The following is a 20,478-nucleotide window of genomic DNA, read 5'->3' on the forward strand; positions in this document are numbered from 1 at the left end:
TTCTGATTCTGGCCTCAGGGAGCAGGTTGCAAATTAGTTTGTTGAGATTGGGGTGGCGTCCGACGTGTAAGAAACCGGCCCGAATGATGGATTTTTAGCACCCCGACGACGCAGAAAGCAAGGGATTCGATTCAACGACTTGATGTCGTTGTGATAATAAACTAAGCTGGAGTCCTCCACGACCGTTTCGGCCAGAGAATCAATCGTCTTCACATCTCCAATCGCCTTCTCTTAGAGAAAACGTTGGCGGCGCCACTCATGGCAGTGAGTCGATGAAGAAACCATTGCATCTCAAGCAAGGCGATGCTGGGAAGAGGTTTTGTTTCTGGGTCATCTGTATGCAGCGTCAAGACAGTACCTGAAACTATTACTTTGTCGGTTATGCAGTCAAAAAGGCATAAATCTGCAAGGTTCCCGTCAAGGCTCGCAGGTAATTCTGGACGGCTAGTAATGGACTGGGCTGGTCGTCTGGGATAATTGCGGAGCCAGAAAAACTGGACTTGCATGCTCTTTTGATCCTCAGCAACATCAAGAGGCTTCAGAGCGAATAGAGCTCGCCCCCAACACGCGTGGACCAGAGGATCAAAGGTGATGAGGTTATAACAAGCTTTAGTGCTTCTCTCTGTAAAAACGGCCGCCTTCCATTGCTTAATACGTTCCTCCGACCAAAATACCTGTAGACTACCCCAGAAGGAGTCGTTACGAGGAAGGGATGACATGGGATAAGGATAGATATGGGCGACTTCGACAATCTCTGGCATGTGCGTGACAACACAACGCGTATTATCCCTCGATTTACACTAACACGGGGATTCAGCATAACCTTTCAATGGTCATAACTTGAAGAGATTCATACCAGATTCTTTTCACGGTCTGAGCGTCTGAGCCTAGGTTCTGAGGTAGATAGGTTTTTAAGACGCTCAATGACACTTGGGATGTGTTCATGAAGTGATGAAGCAATTCGACTTGGTCGGGCAGAACGTCCGGTTGAAGGATTCGGAGTGCGTGCTGGAGAGCTCGTCGTAGACCGAGATCGCTTCCTTTGGTTCCCTAGTATCGATAAGATCAATAAATGAATATGCCCGGAGGATTGAGGGAAAGAGACCACCTACATGATTTCAAGAGCTCTTGAGCCAGATTTTGAATTCGGAGCGAGGCGTTTAACAAGGGAGGATGTTGGGTTTTAAATACCCGAAGGTTTTCGATGTCGCTGAGCCAGAGTGCTGCCCACACCTCTACGGGTACAGTGTAGTCTGACCCGTGTTCAAGCTTGAGAATAGCCTCAATCTCCTCGAGAAGGGATTGACGCATGGGATCTTGGAATTCCGAGTCAGGGCCCGCAGGCGAGAATGGCAATCCCGAATCTGGTTCGGGAAGCTATAAAGAGTTAACTTGGTGCTACCGTTGAGCTGAAGAGCAGAAATTTACCGGAGAAGAAACGCGAGGAGCATCAGCCTACAGCAAAACACGATTAGCTCGCCTGAATCTAGCAGCTAGGAATATATTCAATAACTTACAGCAAGTCGCGCGCGTTTTGCCTGGCGGGACGCAGCCGCAGCGCTGGAGAGCCGTTTACGTGGAGGCATCCTAGTAGAGGACTGGAAGCGTTGACCAGGCCAGCAAAGTAGACAAAAGTCCGTTGGAATATTAACTGACGTTCCCGACCTGGTGGATGTGTGGAGCTGGAGTGACAATGCGGGGGCAAGATAAATGGACGATTGACGCCCCTTTGTTAAATGGATGACGAAACTAGCTAGTTAGCGTTCCCGACCACCCAACGATTTTTACCCCTCATTGCTCAACAATCCATGGATCAAATTCGACCTGCCCTATGAAATCCACCATAGTTCAACAACAACATAAGATATTCAAATAAGAGATTTGTACCGAGTAGATTAAATGAAATATTATATACAAATCTCTATAGATAAACCCAAACCCCACTGGAGGGTCTAATAATGTAGCTGGAGTGAGTTCAAGTTGATAGGAGAATCAGAAGTAATATTGATTGCATTTACAAAATTCAGCGCTTGATATAGTTCTATAATAGTAAGATCTATAACTGAAGACTTCTGGCTCCCCAGAGTCCCAGACCAGTAGTAGCTCTTGCTATTTCTCTATTTGACAGATGAATTTGACCAGCTTTGTCTGTCAGACTTTCTTGCACTTAGAAGATTTTTTGTTCTTAGCAGTCTGTTTCTCAGCGTTTCTAGCTTTCTGTTCTACTCTTTGAGCTTCTCTTTAGACAATCCTAACAGCTTTTCGGTTACTTTTAGATGTTAAGCTTTTGTGATATGAGAATGACAGGTGGATGTGAGAAGTTGGATTTAATAAAAGGTTTCTAAGAAACCTGTCGGAACTGACCTATGAGCGGGTGCTACATCATAGCAGCCAGGATGCGGATGCGGATGCGGAATGCCGAGCGTTGGTTCCTTCAATCCGGCTCGAGTGAGAATAACGGGTGAGGACAGCAAGCAAGACTGATGGAAGGGGGTTGATTTCGAAACCCCGAACACCAGTCGCTACGAAGAAACTATCTAGAGATCCCATGCCAACGAAAATAACAGCGAGCGCTGGAGGGCCGTCCCCATCCGCAAGGTGCCCGGGGACGAGATTCCTCGCATCCCGGTGAACTTTCCGCACGATCTCTATGCAAGCGTTGGAAAACGTGTCACCCCGCGACTTGGTCCCACTGCGTGATCAATGGCGCACGCAACCATCCTTCGTAAACCGATCTCCTGCTACCCTCTGTTGGGCAGAGGGCGTGTGGAAAGAGGCTCAATTGAAACCTGAATTCCTGGGTTTATCGTCGTGGTCGAATGTCGAGCCAACAGCCGCTGCAAGTCGGGTTTTGATGATTGCATAAAATGCACACGGACTGCTCGAAGCAGCGATTGCGGGGGGATCTTTCACCGATAAAAGCCTCTTGACCTTTTTGCTTTATTCCCTTTCGCTTTTGTGCTCGATATCGGTGCTGGACACACACTTATCGCTACGAGCACCCTTTGGCGCCTAATTGATAGAATACCGCTTTGCAGCATAACTTATCAGCCACATCCGCGAGTATGTGCAACCTAGCATTTTTCAAGCTGTTGGAGTAAATGATAAACACTAACCTTCCTGCATTTTAAGTGTCTCAAGAATCTTTCTATTCGATAAATGCTTGGGCCCGAAACCGGCCCGGAGACCTTTTTGACCGCCTTTCCTCCTATTCCTGTAGCAGCACAGCTCTCGAGCCATCTGCAGGCAAAAATACGCCCTATATTTATGCAAGCAGCTCGAAACAAGCTTCACTGATGGTCCAGCGAGGCGACGGCGCGGATAGCAATGCCTCAGCTTACAATATGTCCGTTCCGCGTACGGTCCCTTCCTTGGCAGAATTGTCTGCCTCAACACGCTTCTCGGGCTCGATAAACACGGATCTCGCCAGCGAAATCGATCTCCGTCACATCCTCCATACGGACGACAACGACAATCTTGTTGCTCCAACAATGGGAAGCCCCTATACCTGCTATTGCATGTTCCGTCTTCTCGGTTGCAAAAAGATGTTTGATAACGCGGAGGAATGGAAGACCCACGTCACAAGCCACTTCAAACTGCAGCCCGTGCCGTTGAGCGTGGCCTGTCAGATTTGCAAGGAACCGTTCCATAGCGCCGAAAACGGGGAGGCATGGTGTCGAATGCTGGAACATATTACTACTCAGCATTTCCAGCAAGGGCACACGCTGATGGGAACACGCCCTAGCTATGAGCTTATGCACTATTTGTACTGCAAAGGCATTGTATCGCAGGAGCAACTGAGGCTCTTGCAACATGCAGACCCGGATCCAGAACCGTATGGCTCCGGCCGCCAATCAGGTGTTGGTTCGCCCACTGAGCCTTATTTCGTCAGCGTCAACAGTCGACGCGAGCGTCGAATGAGAACAAGAAAGATCTGAAATTGGAAAAGGATCTGGTTTGCGTTCCAAAATCGAGTTAATAGTTTCCTTCAGCAGAGGCATTGGGCGCTTGTTGCATTATATCCTGATGCTCGAGAGGTTAGATGAACCGGGCATCGAGAAAGACGAGCTCACATGGGGGCATTTCTATTTAATATGGTTGCAAGTTGGGGAGTCGGGACAAGGCCCCTTGCTGCCCTCGATAAACCACTCGGTTCGCGCTTCTTTTCCTACACTATTATTAGCATAACGATTCAAATCACTGTTTACAAAGGCCTCTAATCTAAACGGGGTGGATTTTCCAAAATGGGAATATATCGGAGAGGATACCTAGATACTTTCAGCCGCCCACCAGTGTGTACCTCGGGCTTGATTATTAGTTGCAACTTTGGCATCCTGACCTTTTGATAAATGAAAAGCTCTGAAGTATGTCTTCAGTGATCTGTGGGCTGAATGGCCTTCGAATGCTGCCTGCTGGTGCCTAACCAGACAAAAGGGGCGGCTCCAAGAGCAAACAAGGCAAACATCCCACCAACACTTGAACCCATAGCTTGAAAGCAGAAGATCAAAGCCACCAAGTGCGATCGTTTTTCCTGTGAAGCAGAGACAAACTCCCAGCTGAATTCCTTTTTTAATCCTTGGGGGACGGTGCACCATGACCACGAGAAGGCGACAATTCAAATCGTGAGCCCTTTCTTGACACCGCCTTCGTCCGCGAACCTGCCCATCTCGATCCAAGCCCCAGTCACCCGCTCACAATGGAGCACCGTGTTCTCCAAGACCCGAACCCAGATCACGGGCGACCCGGCGGTGGCCCTTCCCCCGGGCCTACGCATGCGCAAGAACATCAGCAAATGCTATCGGGCGGCGCTCCGCCGCAGCAACCGGGCGTACTGCCACTCCAAGGGCCGCCCCAATTACCTCCACAGCTATTTACAACTGCTGCGCAACTCTTAGATTTAACTGACAGTGAGATCCATCATGTTCCTTTTCAGCTTGACGGCTATAGGTGGTCTGAGGCGCCGTCACAGCGCAGCTATCATCGGCTTGGAAAACTCTTGCAGTGGATATTGTGCTAATGAAATTTCCCGCGCCGTTGTAGAGAAACTTGTCCTAATCCTTCGTGACGGCCGCAAATTTATTGGTGTGCTCCGGAGCTGGGATCAATTCGGTACGAAATCTACAGGAATTCCGGTTGCGTTGCCGTCTTTTATAATTAATCTTCTCTTTCGGGGATCCAGCAAACTTGGTCCTTCAGAATACGGTTGAGCGAATATACGCCGGTAATCTCTATGGAGAAGAGCCGCGCGGTGTGTACCTAGTTCGTGGGGAAAATGTTCTTCTCCTTGGAGAAATCGTACGTCATCTTCGTTGATACGCGGCTGCATCCATATTCGCCTCGTGATGTGGTCCTTTCTGACCGCTTTGGAATTTATTGCAGGATCTCGATAAAGAAGACGATATTCCCGAACCTTATCGCCAGGCGCCATATAATGAAGTAGCCGCGCTGAAGGAAAAGGAGGACTCTGAGCGAAAGCAATCAGATAAACGCCGTGATAGAAAACTCCAGGGCCTAGGATTTGAAGCTGAACACAGCGGCGAAGTCTTATTCTGATTCTCAGAATAAGCAACTTGCCAAGCCGTTCGATATCCGGTTTTGTGCTATGTGGTAAGTCTGAGGGGTTACGGTCGAGTCCCGAAACTATTGACACCATCAATACTACCCCAGGCGAGGGCTAGCTGGTGTCGGAACGTTCTTGCAGCAACCACGAGGCGGGCGGGCAAGACACACCCGCATTTCGTCTTTATTCGTTGTCTTTCAGAGACAGCTCTGTTTACGTCAATGCGGTTGCATGCGCTAGGCGTCGGTGAACCTTTATAAATGCATTACGTTGAATAAAGAGGCACTACGAATATCATTGATTCAAAGTCGTATCGCATCCCGTGCTTCTGGCTCAACCAAAAAAAGTCTGTGAGGGTTTGCATATAGAGCTTCGAAGCTAAAGGAGTTCGCGAAGCCTCGTGTGATCTTTGTTTTATTCCAATTTTTCCATGTTGCGCCACTGATGCGGTGGCATCTGAGATATTTAGGTATTACCTAGTTAATTTCAACAGACTTGGAGAAGTTATATCCTCCGCCGTTAATAACAGTGCATCCATCCGTTGTCACCAAGTTCTTTATCCTCAATCGATATTTCAAACATACGCCGTTGGTAAGTCTGATCACATCGTGTTACAGGCACCTAGTTAAACCACCAGAGATCGAACTCATAGTTGGATATGGTGACGCAGCTGAGAATTCCAGCCTGTGGTCCAGTTGGACAATCAGCATATGTACCCCGTTAAGAATGAAATAAAATAACTGTCTTCCATTATCGTCTGTAGCTCAGTGATATCAACTAACTAGTTATACTGTCGACCGCTGTCCGCCCCACAAAACCTCGCTATCGATAACCGCAAACCCAAAAAAATTGTTCCCATCAACCCCAAAGCTAACAAACATATATCACTTTCCACCAGCGACTTATCGGCAGTTCTACGACGCCGAACAGTCTTGCAGAAGTGGTATCTTCCTCGTTGAAACTCGCCTGCACCATGGCGACCTTGCAGGAGAAGCTCGACAAGATAAAATCCCCAAAGCTGCAGAACCAGCACTCGGTTCGTACCAGACAACACCAAGATATAGCTTCCTTTCTGCCCAATCCGTAGACGGAGAGAAGGCTAACTGAAAGACCAGACAGCTATAGTTTTTTCCGCCGTCGAGGAGACCTTCCGCGAACAAAAGGCCGATCCCACCGCGACCGCATACTTCGCTGCCCTCCTAGGCTTACTTGGCCAGACCATCAGTGCCACACAGGGCACCGTAGATAAGGAACCGGTCACCTCAATCGTCTATCTTCTCGACATCGTATCGCCTTATGTTCCTCCACCTTTACTCCGTGCAAAGTTCTCGCAAATTCTGGCCGGTCTTGTGCCCGCCCTCACATCACCCGATGCCGAAGCGCCCCTACTGAAATCTTCCATTGGATGTCTACAATCTCTGCTCGTGGCCCAGGATACAGCGGCATGGGCTCTTCCTCAGTCCCAAATCGGTCCGCGACGAGCGATGGCGGGCTTGCTAGCTTTGGCTGTCGACCACAGACCGAAAGTTCGCAAGCGAGCGCAGGACGGCCTGGCTCAGGTTTTAAAACATCCTCCTCCGAGCCCGTCGTTGGATCATCCAGCTGCAGATATGTGTGCAGAAACTGCTTTAGTTACGCTAAGAGAGAGCGTGGCGGCGGCTGGAAAGCACAAAAAAGGGAAACATGCGCATCTTCAGCAAAACCACCAACATGAGCCGGCGGTCATCCATGCCCTGAATTTGGTAAAAACGATCGCGACGGCATCAGGAGGATGGCCCAGCAAAAAGATCGAGGCCTTGTGCGAGTTATTAATGAATGTTTCAAGGTCAACGAACGAATTTCTCACGATGGGTGCGTTTGAGGTCTTCGAGGTGATTTTCGAGGGTATGGCGGATGAGTTTTCTTCATCGAAATTACCCCGTCTTCTGGAAGCTATTCGAGAGTTGAAGCCTTCTCACAACGATTCCCAGCTTCTTCCACCATGGATTGCAGTACTTTCGAGAGGCTACGATGTTTCTGCTCAGGTACATCCTGAAAACACCTTCGAAAAATTACCGGAATTGTTCGATCTTGTGGCCTCCTTCCTTACATCCCCTTCACATAATATCAGAATATCAGCATCAGAGTGCCTCATTTCATTCCTTGTTAATTGCATCCCGGCCAACGTCATTGTCGAGCCATCGATATACGACGAAAAGACAATGGAGAAGCTTGCTAAAATAGCGACGGGTCTCCTTTCTGTCAAATACCAAACAGCTTGGGCGGAAGTATTCAACGTGCTAATAGCTATGTTCGAAGCTTTAAGATGGAGGTCCGATCCTATCCTGGTGGAGATTGTACGAACCGTTGGCGGAATTCGATCAAACGAATCTTTCCACGGCAAGAAGGAAGCAGATAAAGTCCTTGGTGCCGCAATTGGTGCTATGGGCCCTGAAGCTGTGCTTAAAATCTTGCCGCTGAACATAACGCAACAGAAGGCCGGCGAACCGGGCCGTGTCTGGCTTCTACCCATACTCCGAGATTATGTCTCTAATACCCGTCTAGGCTATTTCCGTTCTGAATTCGTTCCGCTGAGTGAGGCCTTGTTCCAACGGGTGCTCGAATATGGCAATGCGGAGAAGACCGTGGAAGTAAAGATCTTTGAAACCCTTGTTCAACAAACATGGGCAACTTTACCTGGTTTCTGCGAATTACCGGTGGACGTTGTCGAGGCTTTTGATCAAACATTCGCAGAACTCCTATCGAATGTGTTATACAAGCAAACCGAGCTGCGTGTGGATGTGTGCAAAGGCCTCCAAAACCTGGTCGACTCTAACAAGGAGATTGCCACTCTGGAAGCAGAAGAAGATGACCTTCTCCTACAAAGACGGATTACGAGAGAGGCGGCCAAGAAGAACATTGCGCATCTAGCTACCTTCTCGAGTAATCTTCTTGCTGTTTTGTTCAATGTTTATAGCCAAACATTGCCTCAGTTCAGAGGGTATATTCTCCAATGCATCAATGCGTTTTTGAGCATTACTCCAGAGCAAGTATGTTCTGATCGTCTTTCTCAAGTTCCTGTTCATTGCTAACCTGTCGTTTAGGAGTTAATCGAAACTTTTACCCGAGTTACAACGATGCTTGAGGCCGCCCTCAAAGAAAACACTCAGGAGCAAGCTAAACAAAAAAGCACCGGCGACAAGATGCCTTCAACATCGCACACATTGATGGATCTCGTTGTTACTATGTCTATATATCTCCCGCGAGCAAGCTTCACAACGCTTTTCTCTCTCGCGGCTGTTGTGTTCAACACGGAAGCATCAGACCCTCAGTTGATTAAGAAAGCATACAAACTCATACCCCGTCTTGCAACAACCGAGATTGGAGGACTGGCGCTTAAAGAGCGCAGTTCAGAGTTGCAAACCCTCTTCATCTCGACTGCCGACAAAACCCCGTCTCCAGCTCGACGAGATCGACTTCTGGCTTTTCAAGAAATTATCACTCACCTCCCCACTTCCGACCTTCACTTCATTCCGTCTATCCTCTCCGAGGTTGTCCTTGGATGCAAGGAGAGCAATGAGAAAGCCCGACTAGCAGCCTTTACGCTCCTAGTACACCTTGCCAATCGTGTGAGTGACGCGGAACGTAATCCTCCTGGTACTCTGATTCGCAACTCTCTCGTTCCTCATATGGCGGACGATGCCCCAGATGCTCCGGCCACCATTGAGGAGTTCTTCACTATGGTTTCAGCGGGTCTAGCGGGCACCTCACCGCATATGGTCGCTGCGTCTATCATCGCGCTATCGCGTCTCCTCTTCGAATTCCATACCAAATTGACGCCAACTATACTGTCAGACCTTGTTCAAACAATTGACCTATTCTTAACAAGTAATAACCGCGAGATCGTTCGGGCAGTACTTGGCTTCGTGAAGGTGGCAGTTGTCGTTACCCCCGATGACCTCCTCAGGCCGCGTCTCGACTCTCTCGTGCCGAATCTTATGGTTTGGAGCAAAGAGCATAAGGGTCGACTCCGAAGTAAAGTCAAAGGTATTCTTGACCGATTAATGCGACGATTCGGTTCGCAGGTCGTCGAAAGCCTAACTCCCGAATCAGACCGCAAGCTCGTAGTCGCGATCCGCAAACAGCGCGAGAGAAGTAGGCGGAAGAAGGAACAAAGCAAAGAAGCCGCCGAAGACGAGTCGGATCAAGAAGAAGGCCAAACCCAGGCCCGCAAGACGGGCAATTCATTTAGCAATGAATTCGACAAAGCCGTCTACGGCTCCGACCTATCGGACTCAGATCTAGGTTCAGACTCCGACGACGCAAGCGAAATCGAAATTGACGGCGAAGGGAATATGCACAAACACAGCACCCGATCCAAGGATACCAAATCTCAACCGACATCAAGGCGACAAAGGGGTAAATCCCACCAAGCATCCGACCGAGGCGACGGCGCGCAATACATCCGCGAACTCTCACCCGAATCCAATCCTCTCGATCTCCTCGCTCCCAACGCCCTGGCGAATATCTCTAGCACCAAACCATCCGTACGCTTCCTTGACTCCGCGCGGGCGAAAAAGCGCTCTGCACGGGTCGATGCGGAAGGTAGATTACTCCTTGGCGACGTCCCCGACCAAGACGGAGATACGCGCATGGGCGGCGCGGAGGGCGGAGAAAACATCGGCGATGCGATCAACGCGTATATCGCGGCGGTCAGCGGACCTGATGCCGTGCGCAAGGGCCAAAAGGGTCGGTTGAAGGTCAGCCAGAGCGGCGTTGGGAAGAAATCGGGAGATGGGATGGACGTTGATTCTGACGGTGAAGGGAAGGGTGATGGCAAGGTGGTTTCGGTAGGCGGAGCGGGGAAGAATAGTGGACGGCGGGGACTTGGGGTTCCGAAGCGGAGTGGGAGTGGAGGGGGTGGGGCGGGAAGGGTTGAGAAGCGGCGGAATGTTAAGGAGGGGAGGAGCGGAAGCGGGTTTAGGAGGAAGAGCGGAGGCCGGAAGTAAAAAAGTGTGTTTATAGTGGAATCTTGTTGTTTAAGGAAATGGATCACAATCTGAATTAATTGACTCTGTCTGGATCTACATTTGTGGCTCTTGTTGCTTAAACTCCTACCAACAGTTTGCCTTCCAATCAACAAGAAACTCATCAGTCACGCACCCGAATGCGATTACTGGTTATTACACAGCTCAGGCAATGTTAATATTATCTCTGTACTACCTCTCCAAAAAAAGATATATGATATATCACTTCCAAAGAAGGGCGCTCAGATCCTTCCATACACTAAGTATACTCGAAAAAAAAAAAAAAAAAACAGCCTCCTAAAGTACAAAATTTCTCAGACAACGCTCCCATTCCGGGTTGGGCTCCCAGCCACGCTCCTCTCCCTTTTTTTCCTCCTCTTTGCCCGATTCAGCCAAATCTTCCACCAATTCCGAACCCCCAGCACCGCAGCCCTACCGTCGTCCCGTCGTTCCGTACCATCTGGGTTTCCCATGATCATGGTAAAAATCCAGAAGAACGCGGACACCCAGGCGGCGAAAAGGATGGGGATGATGACTAATGGCGAGAGGAGGTGGACGCAAATGAGGCCGGGAATGGAATAGTTGCTGGCGCAAGGGGAGGGGGTTGGGTGTTGGTCATGTTGGAAGGTGTCATAGTGAGGGCTTTCGGAGGAGCGAGGTCTGGAGCGAGAGTGGGGAGGTGGTTGCGGCTCAGATTGGCGGTATGGATGGCGATCTCGACGTCTTTGAGAACGTGTAGGGGTTGATATAAGACGCTGATGGATTGAATGGAGAGGGGCAATTGTTTGGCAGATTTGGGTGGAGAAGGTATGTGGTGACTTGAAGAAGGTTGTGGGCGGGCATAGTCGTAGCGGAGTAGCAAAGAGAAGAAATAAGACAACAAAGAAGGCGTAAAGGGCGGCGAAGATGGCAAACGGTGGGACGACGAATGAAATACGTAGCTGTGCCAGAATATCGGATTAGTATATTGCTGTAGTCCGTAGAAAGTGTGGTCGCACAGAGGCTCAATTCAAGAGCAATTTCACCGCAGAGCTTTGCCGGCTGCGGTAAAAGACGTTTGATCCCGCCTGAAACCACCACCCTCCCGCCAGGCCACAGCGTCCAGACGCCAAACAAAAATCGAAAACGACAAAAAGGGTATCAACTCACAAGAATATAAAAAGCATTCTCATGATCCGAGGCACCAGCGGCCTCGTCGTAATCGTCATCATCGTCCTCATCATACTCATCATCGCCGTCCGTATCCACCACTGAGACATGCGTCCTCGGCTGCGGCGAGACAGGCTCCATCGCTAATCGCCCCAGGGCCATATCATTCTTTGCCTGCGCCCACTCCCTTGGCTCATTCCAGCTGAGCGCTCTAGTATGATCCGACATCGACGCGGGCTGTGACCTGGTTGCGAGTATGATCGCGGCTGCCGGGAAAGTAGGTTGTGCGGGTTGAACGCTCTGGGCTTTTATCATTTTGGCATTGAGGGACGATGCCATTGTAGAACTGGACAGCGACGCAGGTCCGTTCGACCAGCGCCGTGACGACTGCGAGTTCTCCCCGGAGCTCTGGGCATCGCTGGAGAGGGAGCGAGGCGGATGCGATTCCGCACGGGGAGAATGTGGGTGCGACGGGTAGGATGTCAAGTACTCGTCCGGATTGGAGGAAGGGGGAGCATGGAAGGATTTCTGGTCGAGAGTCGGATAGACGATTTGCTGGTCATCGTGATAGTGTGCGATGTGCGTCATGGCCTGCAGGGACATGGCGATACGGGGTCGAATCGGAAGCGCCGGCAAGGCGATGTATGGGAGGCAAGGGATAACAACAGGATGAAGCGGATTTCAAGTGGGCAGATAAAAGATGGTCGTCTCGCGCTGCCTGACGGACAGAGCTTCAGGACGATACATCGAGCAATTCCGAAGCGACACGCGCATCCATGCAGGTCTATATCACCACGCCAGCGGTTGGGACGAGGAGACAGGGACGGGGGGAGGAAGCAAAAAAGAGTTCAGAAAGAAGAGCAAGACATGGCTTTTTAAGAGGGAAATGGCAGAAGCGAAAAGAAAAACGCCCAGCGCCCGAGCGGGAATGCCCAGCGGAACCAAGAGACAAGCCCACAATGCCAACAAGACTGCGTCAGAGGCATCCTCCGCACACGAGAAATTCGGGGCTAATAGTCCACGCCAGAGGGCACATGTTCACGGGACGAAGCAAGCGAGCGAAAAATATGGGAGCAGCGCCGCGGGCGGAGTGGCAGTCCTCCTCACTCTGCCAAGACGCACAGGTGCCGAGACGCCGAGCCCTTGGCAGGCAGCCCTTGGGTTCTTGGATGGGAGGCATCGTCGCCCGTCTTCGCGCTGGAGGGCGGTTTCAGAGCGGGAAGAGGGCAGCGTGGCCGAGTGGGAGCAGTCTCCCGGGGGCCCGCGAACAAGCAAGCAACGAGACCCGTCATGCGTGGTGTCTCCCTTTTGAATATGCGGATGTTTTGCTTCTCTCTCTCTCTCTCGCGCTGGTTCTCTGCAAAAGACGGCCGGCCTGCTGACTCAGCCGTAATCAGGTTGAAATTACGCGACTTTCCGCCAAGTGGCTTGTCCATTCTTGGAAGTTTGACTCTCTCTGGCCGCCCGCTGATTGGCTCCCGCGGCTTTCCGTCGTAGCCGCAATTGGAAGATCTCGGAATGCCAAGCCCCGCGTCCACCGAACTTGCGGAGATCACTGCGGCTCCGGCAAATCACATTGCGCCATTCCCCAGGACTTCAGACGCCGCCGGGCACGCTCGTTACCGTACCATACGCCCCGGCTGCCTCCCAAGCAGTCCCGTCTTCGCTGCTACGATACCAGCCCTTTACGCGCCCTTGAGGCAAATTGATGTGCCTCTTCCCCCCTCAAAAGGTATTGGCCCAAGGAACCCCCAAGACCAGCCAGAACACAGACCCTGCACATTTCCAAGCTTGGGACCGCAGGCAGAAGCTCAGAAAAGTGACAGCATCATCTCCCGTCCTCCGGTCACTGGGCTCAATACTCTTACGTACTCTGTACTCCGTGCGGATCAACCATGGAATTCAAAAACAAACAAGCAACAATGAAACCAAAAAAAAGGTACTCCGTAACTCCCGCATGACAAGAGGCCACAAACGTATGCACTGTGCAAAAACGCCCATGGGCGACATGTTGTGAGACCTCTTGCCATGGGGCTACACATGTCCAGACTGTCCCGGTACGTAATGGCATCCTCGAAATTCATCTTGTGCCCTGCGTCAATATTCGACCACCACCACAAAAACTATCCGCCGGTTGCCCTCGTCATCGCGCGCAAGCTTGAGCCACAGCAGGATTCTGGCGGGGGGTTGAGCCACATCCACAACCCTCCCCGATTCGCAGAGAAGGTACTCCGTACCCAAACAATGAAAAGCAATACAAAGGTTGGCTAACGGTGATCATTCCACGACATTGTCGTCGAATTTCTTGTCACAAGCCATCGACACAAATGCGGCGCGCCAACAACGGAATCTTGTGGTACCATGTCAACTATGCCGTGGAGCCACCCGGGCGGCGGATTGAAAAGGACGTACTCTGTAGAAACTGATAAAAAGAGGTTTTACATAACTATCCTAACTAACAATAGAAGCATTATAATCAAGGAAACGATCAAGCTACAGGTTCGTCTGTTTTAAATAGTACAACGCATACATCACAATTTCGGGCCTTGGAACCGTTGAAACGATCAAAACGAAAATTGAAGATCACAAATTAGACACCCAAAAAACTTTCTCTAGCTAGAAGACTCCGGCTTTGACTGACCAGACTGGCTAGCTCCGTTCGCCATCCCAACATTAGCATTAGTGCCGCCAGGGCTACCTTTCGGTGGTGCTGCGGCTTTCTTGTCATCGTCTCCATCGTCGTCGTAGTCCTCATCGACTTCCACCTTCCGCGCCGGAGGCTCATGGGCCTGATCCTTGCGGTCCCGTTCTTCGTTAGAAGCGACAGAGCCAGACGGTAGTCCGGCAGAAGGGATGCTGGGGATGGGAGCATTTTGGACACTAGCAGGAGTATCCGGGACAGAGGGTATCTTTGGGGGTTGAGGCTGCATGTGTTGAATCGATGGCAAACTTGGGGGATGGTGCGCGGCATCAGACGGATGATAGTTGTCATGCGCACGTCTTTGTTCTTCGCGGCGAGTCTCCGAGGAGCTCCGGCGACGCAGTTCGCGAGGAGATGAGATTCGGCCAGGCTGTTCGTCCAAGCGCGCGCGGTTTTCGTCGCTAGCAATCTTCTTGGCTGGGCCCTGGTCCACTTCCCAATCACGTCCACGTTTCATCGAAGACGGAGGACGCTCGTCTCGCTCTCGTTGAGCCGCTTCGGCTGCCGCGATAGCAGCTGCTGGCGCAGGAGCACCGCCCGCGATTCCTCCACCATTCTGAGCAGGTGCTGGCGCCTGGTGGTATTGCGGGTGGGGATACGTGGACCTGGGTGATGTAGGTCTATCATCCCGAATTGGACGGATTTCAGTTGGAGGGGTAAAAGGTCTACCATAAGGGGCCATTTGGCCAGGTGGAGCAGCACCATTGGGCCCAACCGGTCCATTAGGCCCGTTCTGAGCCAATGGAGGAGGCCGAACGGAAGAACCAAAAGCAGCACCATTTGGAGCCCGTTCATTTCCTTGTGGGGGAGGCCCAAGTTGTGGAAGAGTCTGCGGCCCCGGATAAGCATTTGGTGCCGCGAGGTTGAACTTGGGGGATGGCGAATGTCCCTTGCGGCCAACATTATTGCGTGACTGGTCAGGGAATTGCCGTATTTGGTCTGTTCTAGGGCTGGGCTGCTGAGGCTGGATACCTCGTAGGCTCTCGCGCTGATCGTACTGGCCGGAGGGGCCTTGCTGTCCTTGAACCTCATTGACTCCTCGAGCCCATTCCGTGACACGCCCGGATGGGCCGTTGGGCGGAGCCGGGGGGGCACCAGAGGGAGCTTGTGCCCCCCACTGAGGACCAGGAGGTCCAGCGACGTTCGCGGATTGGTAGGCTTGCGGGTGGACATCCTGGGGGACCGGTGCGCTCGCTTGATTGGTAGACTGCCCACTTTGAAGCAACTGCAATCTAGCTTTAATATGGACGTTGGTCGGATCAAGCTCCGCAGCTCGTCCATATGCATCAAGAGCATCCGCGATTTGGTTGTTGCACGATTCATACTAGAGAAATTAGCGGGCATGAATTTTCGAGGCCATGATGCAAAACAAGCGCTTACCAAAGTTCCCAAATCATACCAGACTTCAGATATGTATGGATTTAAGCGAATGGCCCGTGAATAAGCATCAAGAGCATCACGATATTGGTTAATTTGGTAATAAAGAACACCAATTGAGCACCAGAATGTCGGGTTTCGCCCATCTCGATACACAGCCTGTTGATATGCCTCGTATGCTTTTGGGTATTTAGCTTGAGACATGTAGCAACGTCCAAGGAGATACCAGCTTTGCGCATCATTTGTGTCTGAAGAAACGGGAAATGACTCAGCATTTACTTTTAATAGAACATCCGCAGGATTAAAAAGAGCACATACCTGCGGCAACGGACTTTTCCAAGTACTCAATAGCTTGTTCTTGACTAGTATAGCTGTTGCTCTGCTGGTGATGCAACCAACCAAGCTGCTGCAATACTTTTGCGTGCTGCGGGTCGCGTTCAAGCACCCTGTTGTATGCTGTTTTGGCATTCTCAAACTATCATACTTGATTAGCCAACACAATCGAGTGAATGACTACAGAGTTAACTCACATCCTTTTGCTGTTCATGGACATGTCCAATCTGGAACCAAATATCTTCTTCCGTTAAAGGGCGTGGAGGGTCCTTGACGATGTATCGGAAGCACTATTTACAGTTAGATTATAGCAGTGACGAGAAAGGTGTGTGTCATGTACCTCTAAACTCTGATGGAATTTTTGTTGTTGTTTGTAAATTATGCCAAGTCGGAAATATATTTCATTTGCCTTTTCAAAATCTGGCTGCATTCGCATAACTTGGGAGAATGCCTCTTCGGCATGATCTAACGAGCCATAACGATCATATAATATACCAATGCCGTACCATAGTTTTGGTTCCTGTAGAAGTGGGTCAGTTGACGTTTTACCAGGGGATAAAAAGCGAACTGACCTTGGGGTCGCGGAGGTGGTAAAGAGCATTTTGGTATGCGCTATATGCATCCTGAAGATTGTCGATCATAAGGTAACAGTGTCCTATTCAAAGTCAGATCGGTCAATGACGTCTCCGTGAAGCAATATCGCGGGGGGGGGCCCAACACTTACCCAAACTGCTCCAAGATTCTCCACTCTGAGGATCTATCTTCAGAATATTCTGTAGGAATTCAATAGCTTTTGGGAACTCTTCCTTTGTTCGGTAAATGCATGAGATAGCGCTCATGGCGGGGACAGAGTATTGGTTATGGCGCAAAGCATGTTGATATGCGTCAATAGCCCCTTCAAGGTTTCCCATCATTTCGCACAGATTGCCTACGCAGGTTCAGGTCAGGCAGGTTCTGATGCAGATAAAGTCGGAGGGGGAACTAACCAAGCTGGAGCCAAATTGCTTCGTTTACCTGTAGAATCTTTTGCCATGTGGTTAAAGGCGGACCACTTTGGCCTTGGGTTTGGATAGGCATATGGCCATTAACTTGAGGATGAGGGGGTAGAGCCGCCTGGTGAGGATGAACCCCACCCGTTGGCGAGCGCTGAGGATGGGTGGACATGATGCCCTGCGGTTGCGGTGCAACGCGAAGCGAGTATGAAGCGTTTCAGCGAAATGCCAGCAATAAAAAAAAAAAAGATAAAATAAGCAAGAAAGCGAGCAACAAGCTGAGAAACAAAGCAAAATAACGCTTATTCAAGATACGACAGTGAAGGTGCTTTAAGGCCCCTGACCATACCAGCGATCCTCCAATCTCACCCGGCCAGGGCAGAGCTCGAAAAGGAGGTCGCAAACCCGTGTATCGGAAGACGTTGGCAGCCCGAGAGCCCAAGCCAATGGGAATAGTTGTTGGTATGATGGCCGTGAGCGGATTGTAACCAACAAACGACTGCACAAGTGAAGGCTTTTCGGGTCTTCGGGCCAAGCACAACGAGGGCGAAGTGACGTATCGTTGGAGGCGTGAGGGAGTGTAAATGGGACGAGAGGGAGGTGTGATGGTGGGCAGGACAGAGGATGCAACCAAGAGTAGGAAACAACACAAGAAATCAGTGACAAAGCGAGACCAAGATCAAGAGGAGTGTTCAGAGAGGGGGGAGAGTGAGAGAGAGTGTGTGTGTGAGAGAGAGAGAGAGAGAGAAGAAGGAGAAGAGGTGGGAGAAGCGTGCGAAGGAGGATTTGGCGCTAGTGGGAAGGGAGTTGGTGGAAGAAATCAGCAAAAATGCCGAGAAAGGGAAAGAACAAGTGCAACGAGTTTGGGGTGACCTTGGGATATTAGGGCTAAGCTAGGTTGGCGAGGGCATCTGCGGACGGGGACCCACTTGGCGCATGATTGCATTGCCGTGACACCCTCTCGCCCATGATTGCTTCTTCTGCTGGCGCTTTGCCGCATCCAGCCACTCGGACCGGGGCCCCTGCGATGATTAATACAAATGACTTGCATTGTGACATCTGCTTATCTAAGTCACCCCTTTCGGTCGCACAGCATCCCGATTGATGTATTTTTGGGCAGGTCCCGAGGACAAGTCCACCCTTCGGAGCTCTGCTCTCCCCTGCAGCACGGCGTCTCCAGCTGTGCCGCCTGCTGTGGCCTCTCTGGTCGGTTTTGCTTTGCAACCGTGGACGCGGGCGGACCCCGTTCCGAGTAGTGCCCCAACCTACGAAGCTACTGGCTGGGGGTGATTCCCCCCGTCCAGCGTAACTCTGGAGGCTTTCGTGTCTTGTGTGAGGAGTACGGAGTACCTGGCGTGTCGAGATGAACGATGAACCTCCCAGAAGATTTTCATGCAACCAACATGGGTGCCTCCCATCCACCCGTTGCTGATGCACGCTGTCAATCCGCTGCGGGCCACCGGGGGTGAACCCTGCAGGATTTGGCACTCACAAGCGCAACCATCCCAGCCGCCTAGGCCCAGTCCGGCTAGACGCACCTAAACTTCCATGAAACAAGCCATCGTCCACCCTTTCTCCGCAGGGGAGCCCACCCAACCCTTTCCCTGATCCAGGGCTTGGTCCAGTCTGTGCTCTGGGCCCCAATCACCGTGCCGGCTCCCCCCCCAAGAACGAGCACCTGTGGGGCCTCCTGTTTCTGAATCGCCTGCAGCTGGCCACCCCCCCAGCACCCAGGGCTCCCGACATCATCGCTCGACACACCGTTTCGCGTGTCCGCCGTATTGCGTTTAGCGTGAGGTGCGCTGATTTGGCTGGAGTCGGCTGTGGCTGGAGGTGAGATGATCCCTGGACTGAAAAACACATCAGAGATTTCCCACCCCCCAGGCAGCCAGGCTCCAAAGCTGATTCACGGCGCCAATTGTGACGGCTCCGCAACCGATCCCGTATTTTTACTTTGTGTCTGGAATCATCATCATCATCACACGGCGGCTGAAGGACGGTGAGATGTATCTGTGGAGCCATATTTGGTTTTTCCTCCCAGCGGAGATACGGATCAACGGAAACGCCAGGTCACCACCAACTCCATCCACGAACCGAAACGCGTCTCTCAAATATATTTAACTAATTATATATATTGCTTCTTTCCACAAAGACTCCGACTCCCAAAGCCAAGGTTTCTATAGTATCATGGGGCATTCCTTATTGTTACTCACGCTTAAAGCTCAGGGAAAAACTCAATGTCTAGGGCCCCCAGTCCGTTTTAAATGATGCCTCGCTCCACTTGGTTCACAATAATATTTGCTTGGTATCAGGTTGTTTGGCGACCTGGGCCACAAAAGCATGTCACCGGCAACACACTCCTGCTTGTTGGTAAGGAATTCAATCCTGAGCGTGCGCGTTGCGATGTCAAGTCAGTCCGGATCGGGTCGTGCGCAACTGGATGTTCAACATGAAAATGAGGGTCACGCTTGCAGCTCTCTTGCATCGTCAGTGTCGAATGAGCTTCGACGAGCCAGCGCAGCACTCTTTGTCGTCCGATGTGCTTTGGACACCACCACACCAAAAGAAAAAGAGGCTTTTTTAACCTTGACCGATCCGTAATCTGCCCCTCCTCAAGAGTTTTCCGTCTTGTCGACTCTCAGGCGAAAAAACCCGGAGAGCAGCCCGACCTGCTCCGCAAAGCTAACCCACCTGAAGAAAAGTTCGGTGATGCTGTGTTTGTTGATCGAAGTTCTTCGCATTCCTTCCAGAACACCAGTTTTTTTCTTTAATCTCCAGTAATTTAATCTAGGAAGACCTCTGACCTACCCCTGTCTGGACCGAGAGCCACCAGCAGGAATGAAATGTTACATATGTCTGGGATAAATGGCTTTGTCACCCTCGGAAAGCAGCGAGACAAGCCAGGAACTGAGGCTCTGTGCCAACTAACTAACTAGTGGGATAAGCGGCCTTGACTAATACTGGCCCGAGGGTGAGGCAGCTTGAATGTCCCCTGTAGGCTATCGCGCGATTTGAAAGTCACGCCAGAGAGGACAACTTCGTTACTGTGAAGAAGAACCACTATCTATGGATTTTGAGCCTTTGGCAATGATCCATATGTACTAAATTTCATCGCTTCATGCTCCTCAAAGCCTGTCACCGCGTCCCTCGCCCGGACCACCCCCAACAACATCGCCAAAGCCACCAGTCTGGGCCGGCTCACACCCACCAACAAATTCTTTTTCCGTTTTTGTTGCTTTTCTGGAAGCGCCTCGCAGCACCGTGCCCACTGTTACAAGGCCCAACTCGTCTGTCCCGGGAAGGGGAGCCAGGAAAGTGTAACCAATATACCCGAGACCGCTGCCATTTGTGTCTCGTCTT

General features: G+C 51.0%; 6 protein-coding genes across 6 annotated transcripts; 3 read left to right on the forward strand and 3 right to left on the reverse strand.

The window, feature by feature from the left end:
* Nucleotides 1-209: 209 nt before the first annotated feature.
* UREG_06289 (uncharacterized protein) lies at nucleotides 210-1,586 on the reverse strand (the record flags this gene model as incomplete). Its single annotated transcript, XM_002583276.1, has 4 exons — nucleotides 210-800; nucleotides 857-1,050; nucleotides 1,113-1,377; nucleotides 1,518-1,586. The coding sequence occupies 4 exons, from the start codon at nucleotides 1,584-1,586 to the stop codon at nucleotides 210-212; spliced, it is 1,119 nt and encodes a 372-aa protein (XP_002583322.1).
* Nucleotides 1,587-2,650: 1,064 nt separating this feature from the next.
* UREG_06290 (uncharacterized protein) lies at nucleotides 2,651-3,938 on the forward strand (the record flags this gene model as incomplete). Its single annotated transcript, XM_002583277.1, has 3 exons — nucleotides 2,651-2,848; nucleotides 3,039-3,063; nucleotides 3,133-3,938. The coding sequence occupies 3 exons, from the start codon at nucleotides 2,651-2,653 to the stop codon at nucleotides 3,936-3,938; spliced, it is 1,029 nt and encodes a 342-aa protein (XP_002583323.1).
* A 2,595-nt stretch (nucleotides 3,939-6,533) lies between these two features.
* Nucleotides 6,534-10,548, forward strand: UREG_06291 (uncharacterized protein; the record flags this gene model as incomplete). Its single annotated transcript, XM_002583278.1, has 3 exons — nucleotides 6,534-6,596; nucleotides 6,676-8,589; nucleotides 8,644-10,548. 3 exons carry the CDS (start codon nucleotides 6,534-6,536, stop codon nucleotides 10,546-10,548), a joined length of 3,882 nt encoding a protein of 1,293 aa, XP_002583324.1.
* Nucleotides 10,549-11,101: 553 nt separating this feature from the next.
* UREG_06292 (uncharacterized protein) lies at nucleotides 11,102-12,318 on the reverse strand (the record flags this gene model as incomplete). The annotated part of the gene is made up of 2 exons (XM_002583279.1): nucleotides 11,102-11,536; nucleotides 11,716-12,318. The coding sequence occupies 2 exons, from the start codon at nucleotides 12,316-12,318 to the stop codon at nucleotides 11,102-11,104; spliced, it is 1,038 nt and encodes a 345-aa protein (XP_002583325.1).
* Nucleotides 12,319-12,601: 283 nt separating this feature from the next.
* Nucleotides 12,602-13,424, forward strand: UREG_06293 (uncharacterized protein; the record flags this gene model as incomplete). The annotated part of the gene is made up of 2 exons (XM_002583280.1): nucleotides 12,602-13,012; nucleotides 13,113-13,424. The coding sequence occupies 2 exons, from the start codon at nucleotides 12,602-12,604 to the stop codon at nucleotides 13,422-13,424; spliced, it is 723 nt and encodes a 240-aa protein (XP_002583326.1).
* Nucleotides 13,425-14,327: 903 nt separating this feature from the next.
* On the reverse strand, nucleotides 14,328-17,290 carry UREG_06294 (RCM-1 protein; the record flags this gene model as incomplete). The annotated part of the gene is made up of 8 exons (XM_002583281.1): nucleotides 14,328-15,740; nucleotides 15,797-16,041; nucleotides 16,112-16,268; nucleotides 16,324-16,416; nucleotides 16,467-16,646; nucleotides 16,699-16,781; nucleotides 16,851-17,054; nucleotides 17,113-17,290. 8 exons carry the CDS (start codon nucleotides 17,288-17,290, stop codon nucleotides 14,328-14,330), a joined length of 2,553 nt encoding a protein of 850 aa, XP_002583327.1.
* Between the last annotated feature and the right edge of the window lie 3,188 nt (nucleotides 17,291-20,478).

The sequence above is a fragment of the Uncinocarpus reesii genome, genomic scaffold (assembly GCF_000003515.1).
Source record: "Uncinocarpus reesii 1704 scaffold_4 genomic scaffold, whole genome shotgun sequence".
NCBI classification, from domain to species: Eukaryota; Fungi; Ascomycota; class Eurotiomycetes; order Onygenales; family Onygenaceae; genus Uncinocarpus; species Uncinocarpus reesii.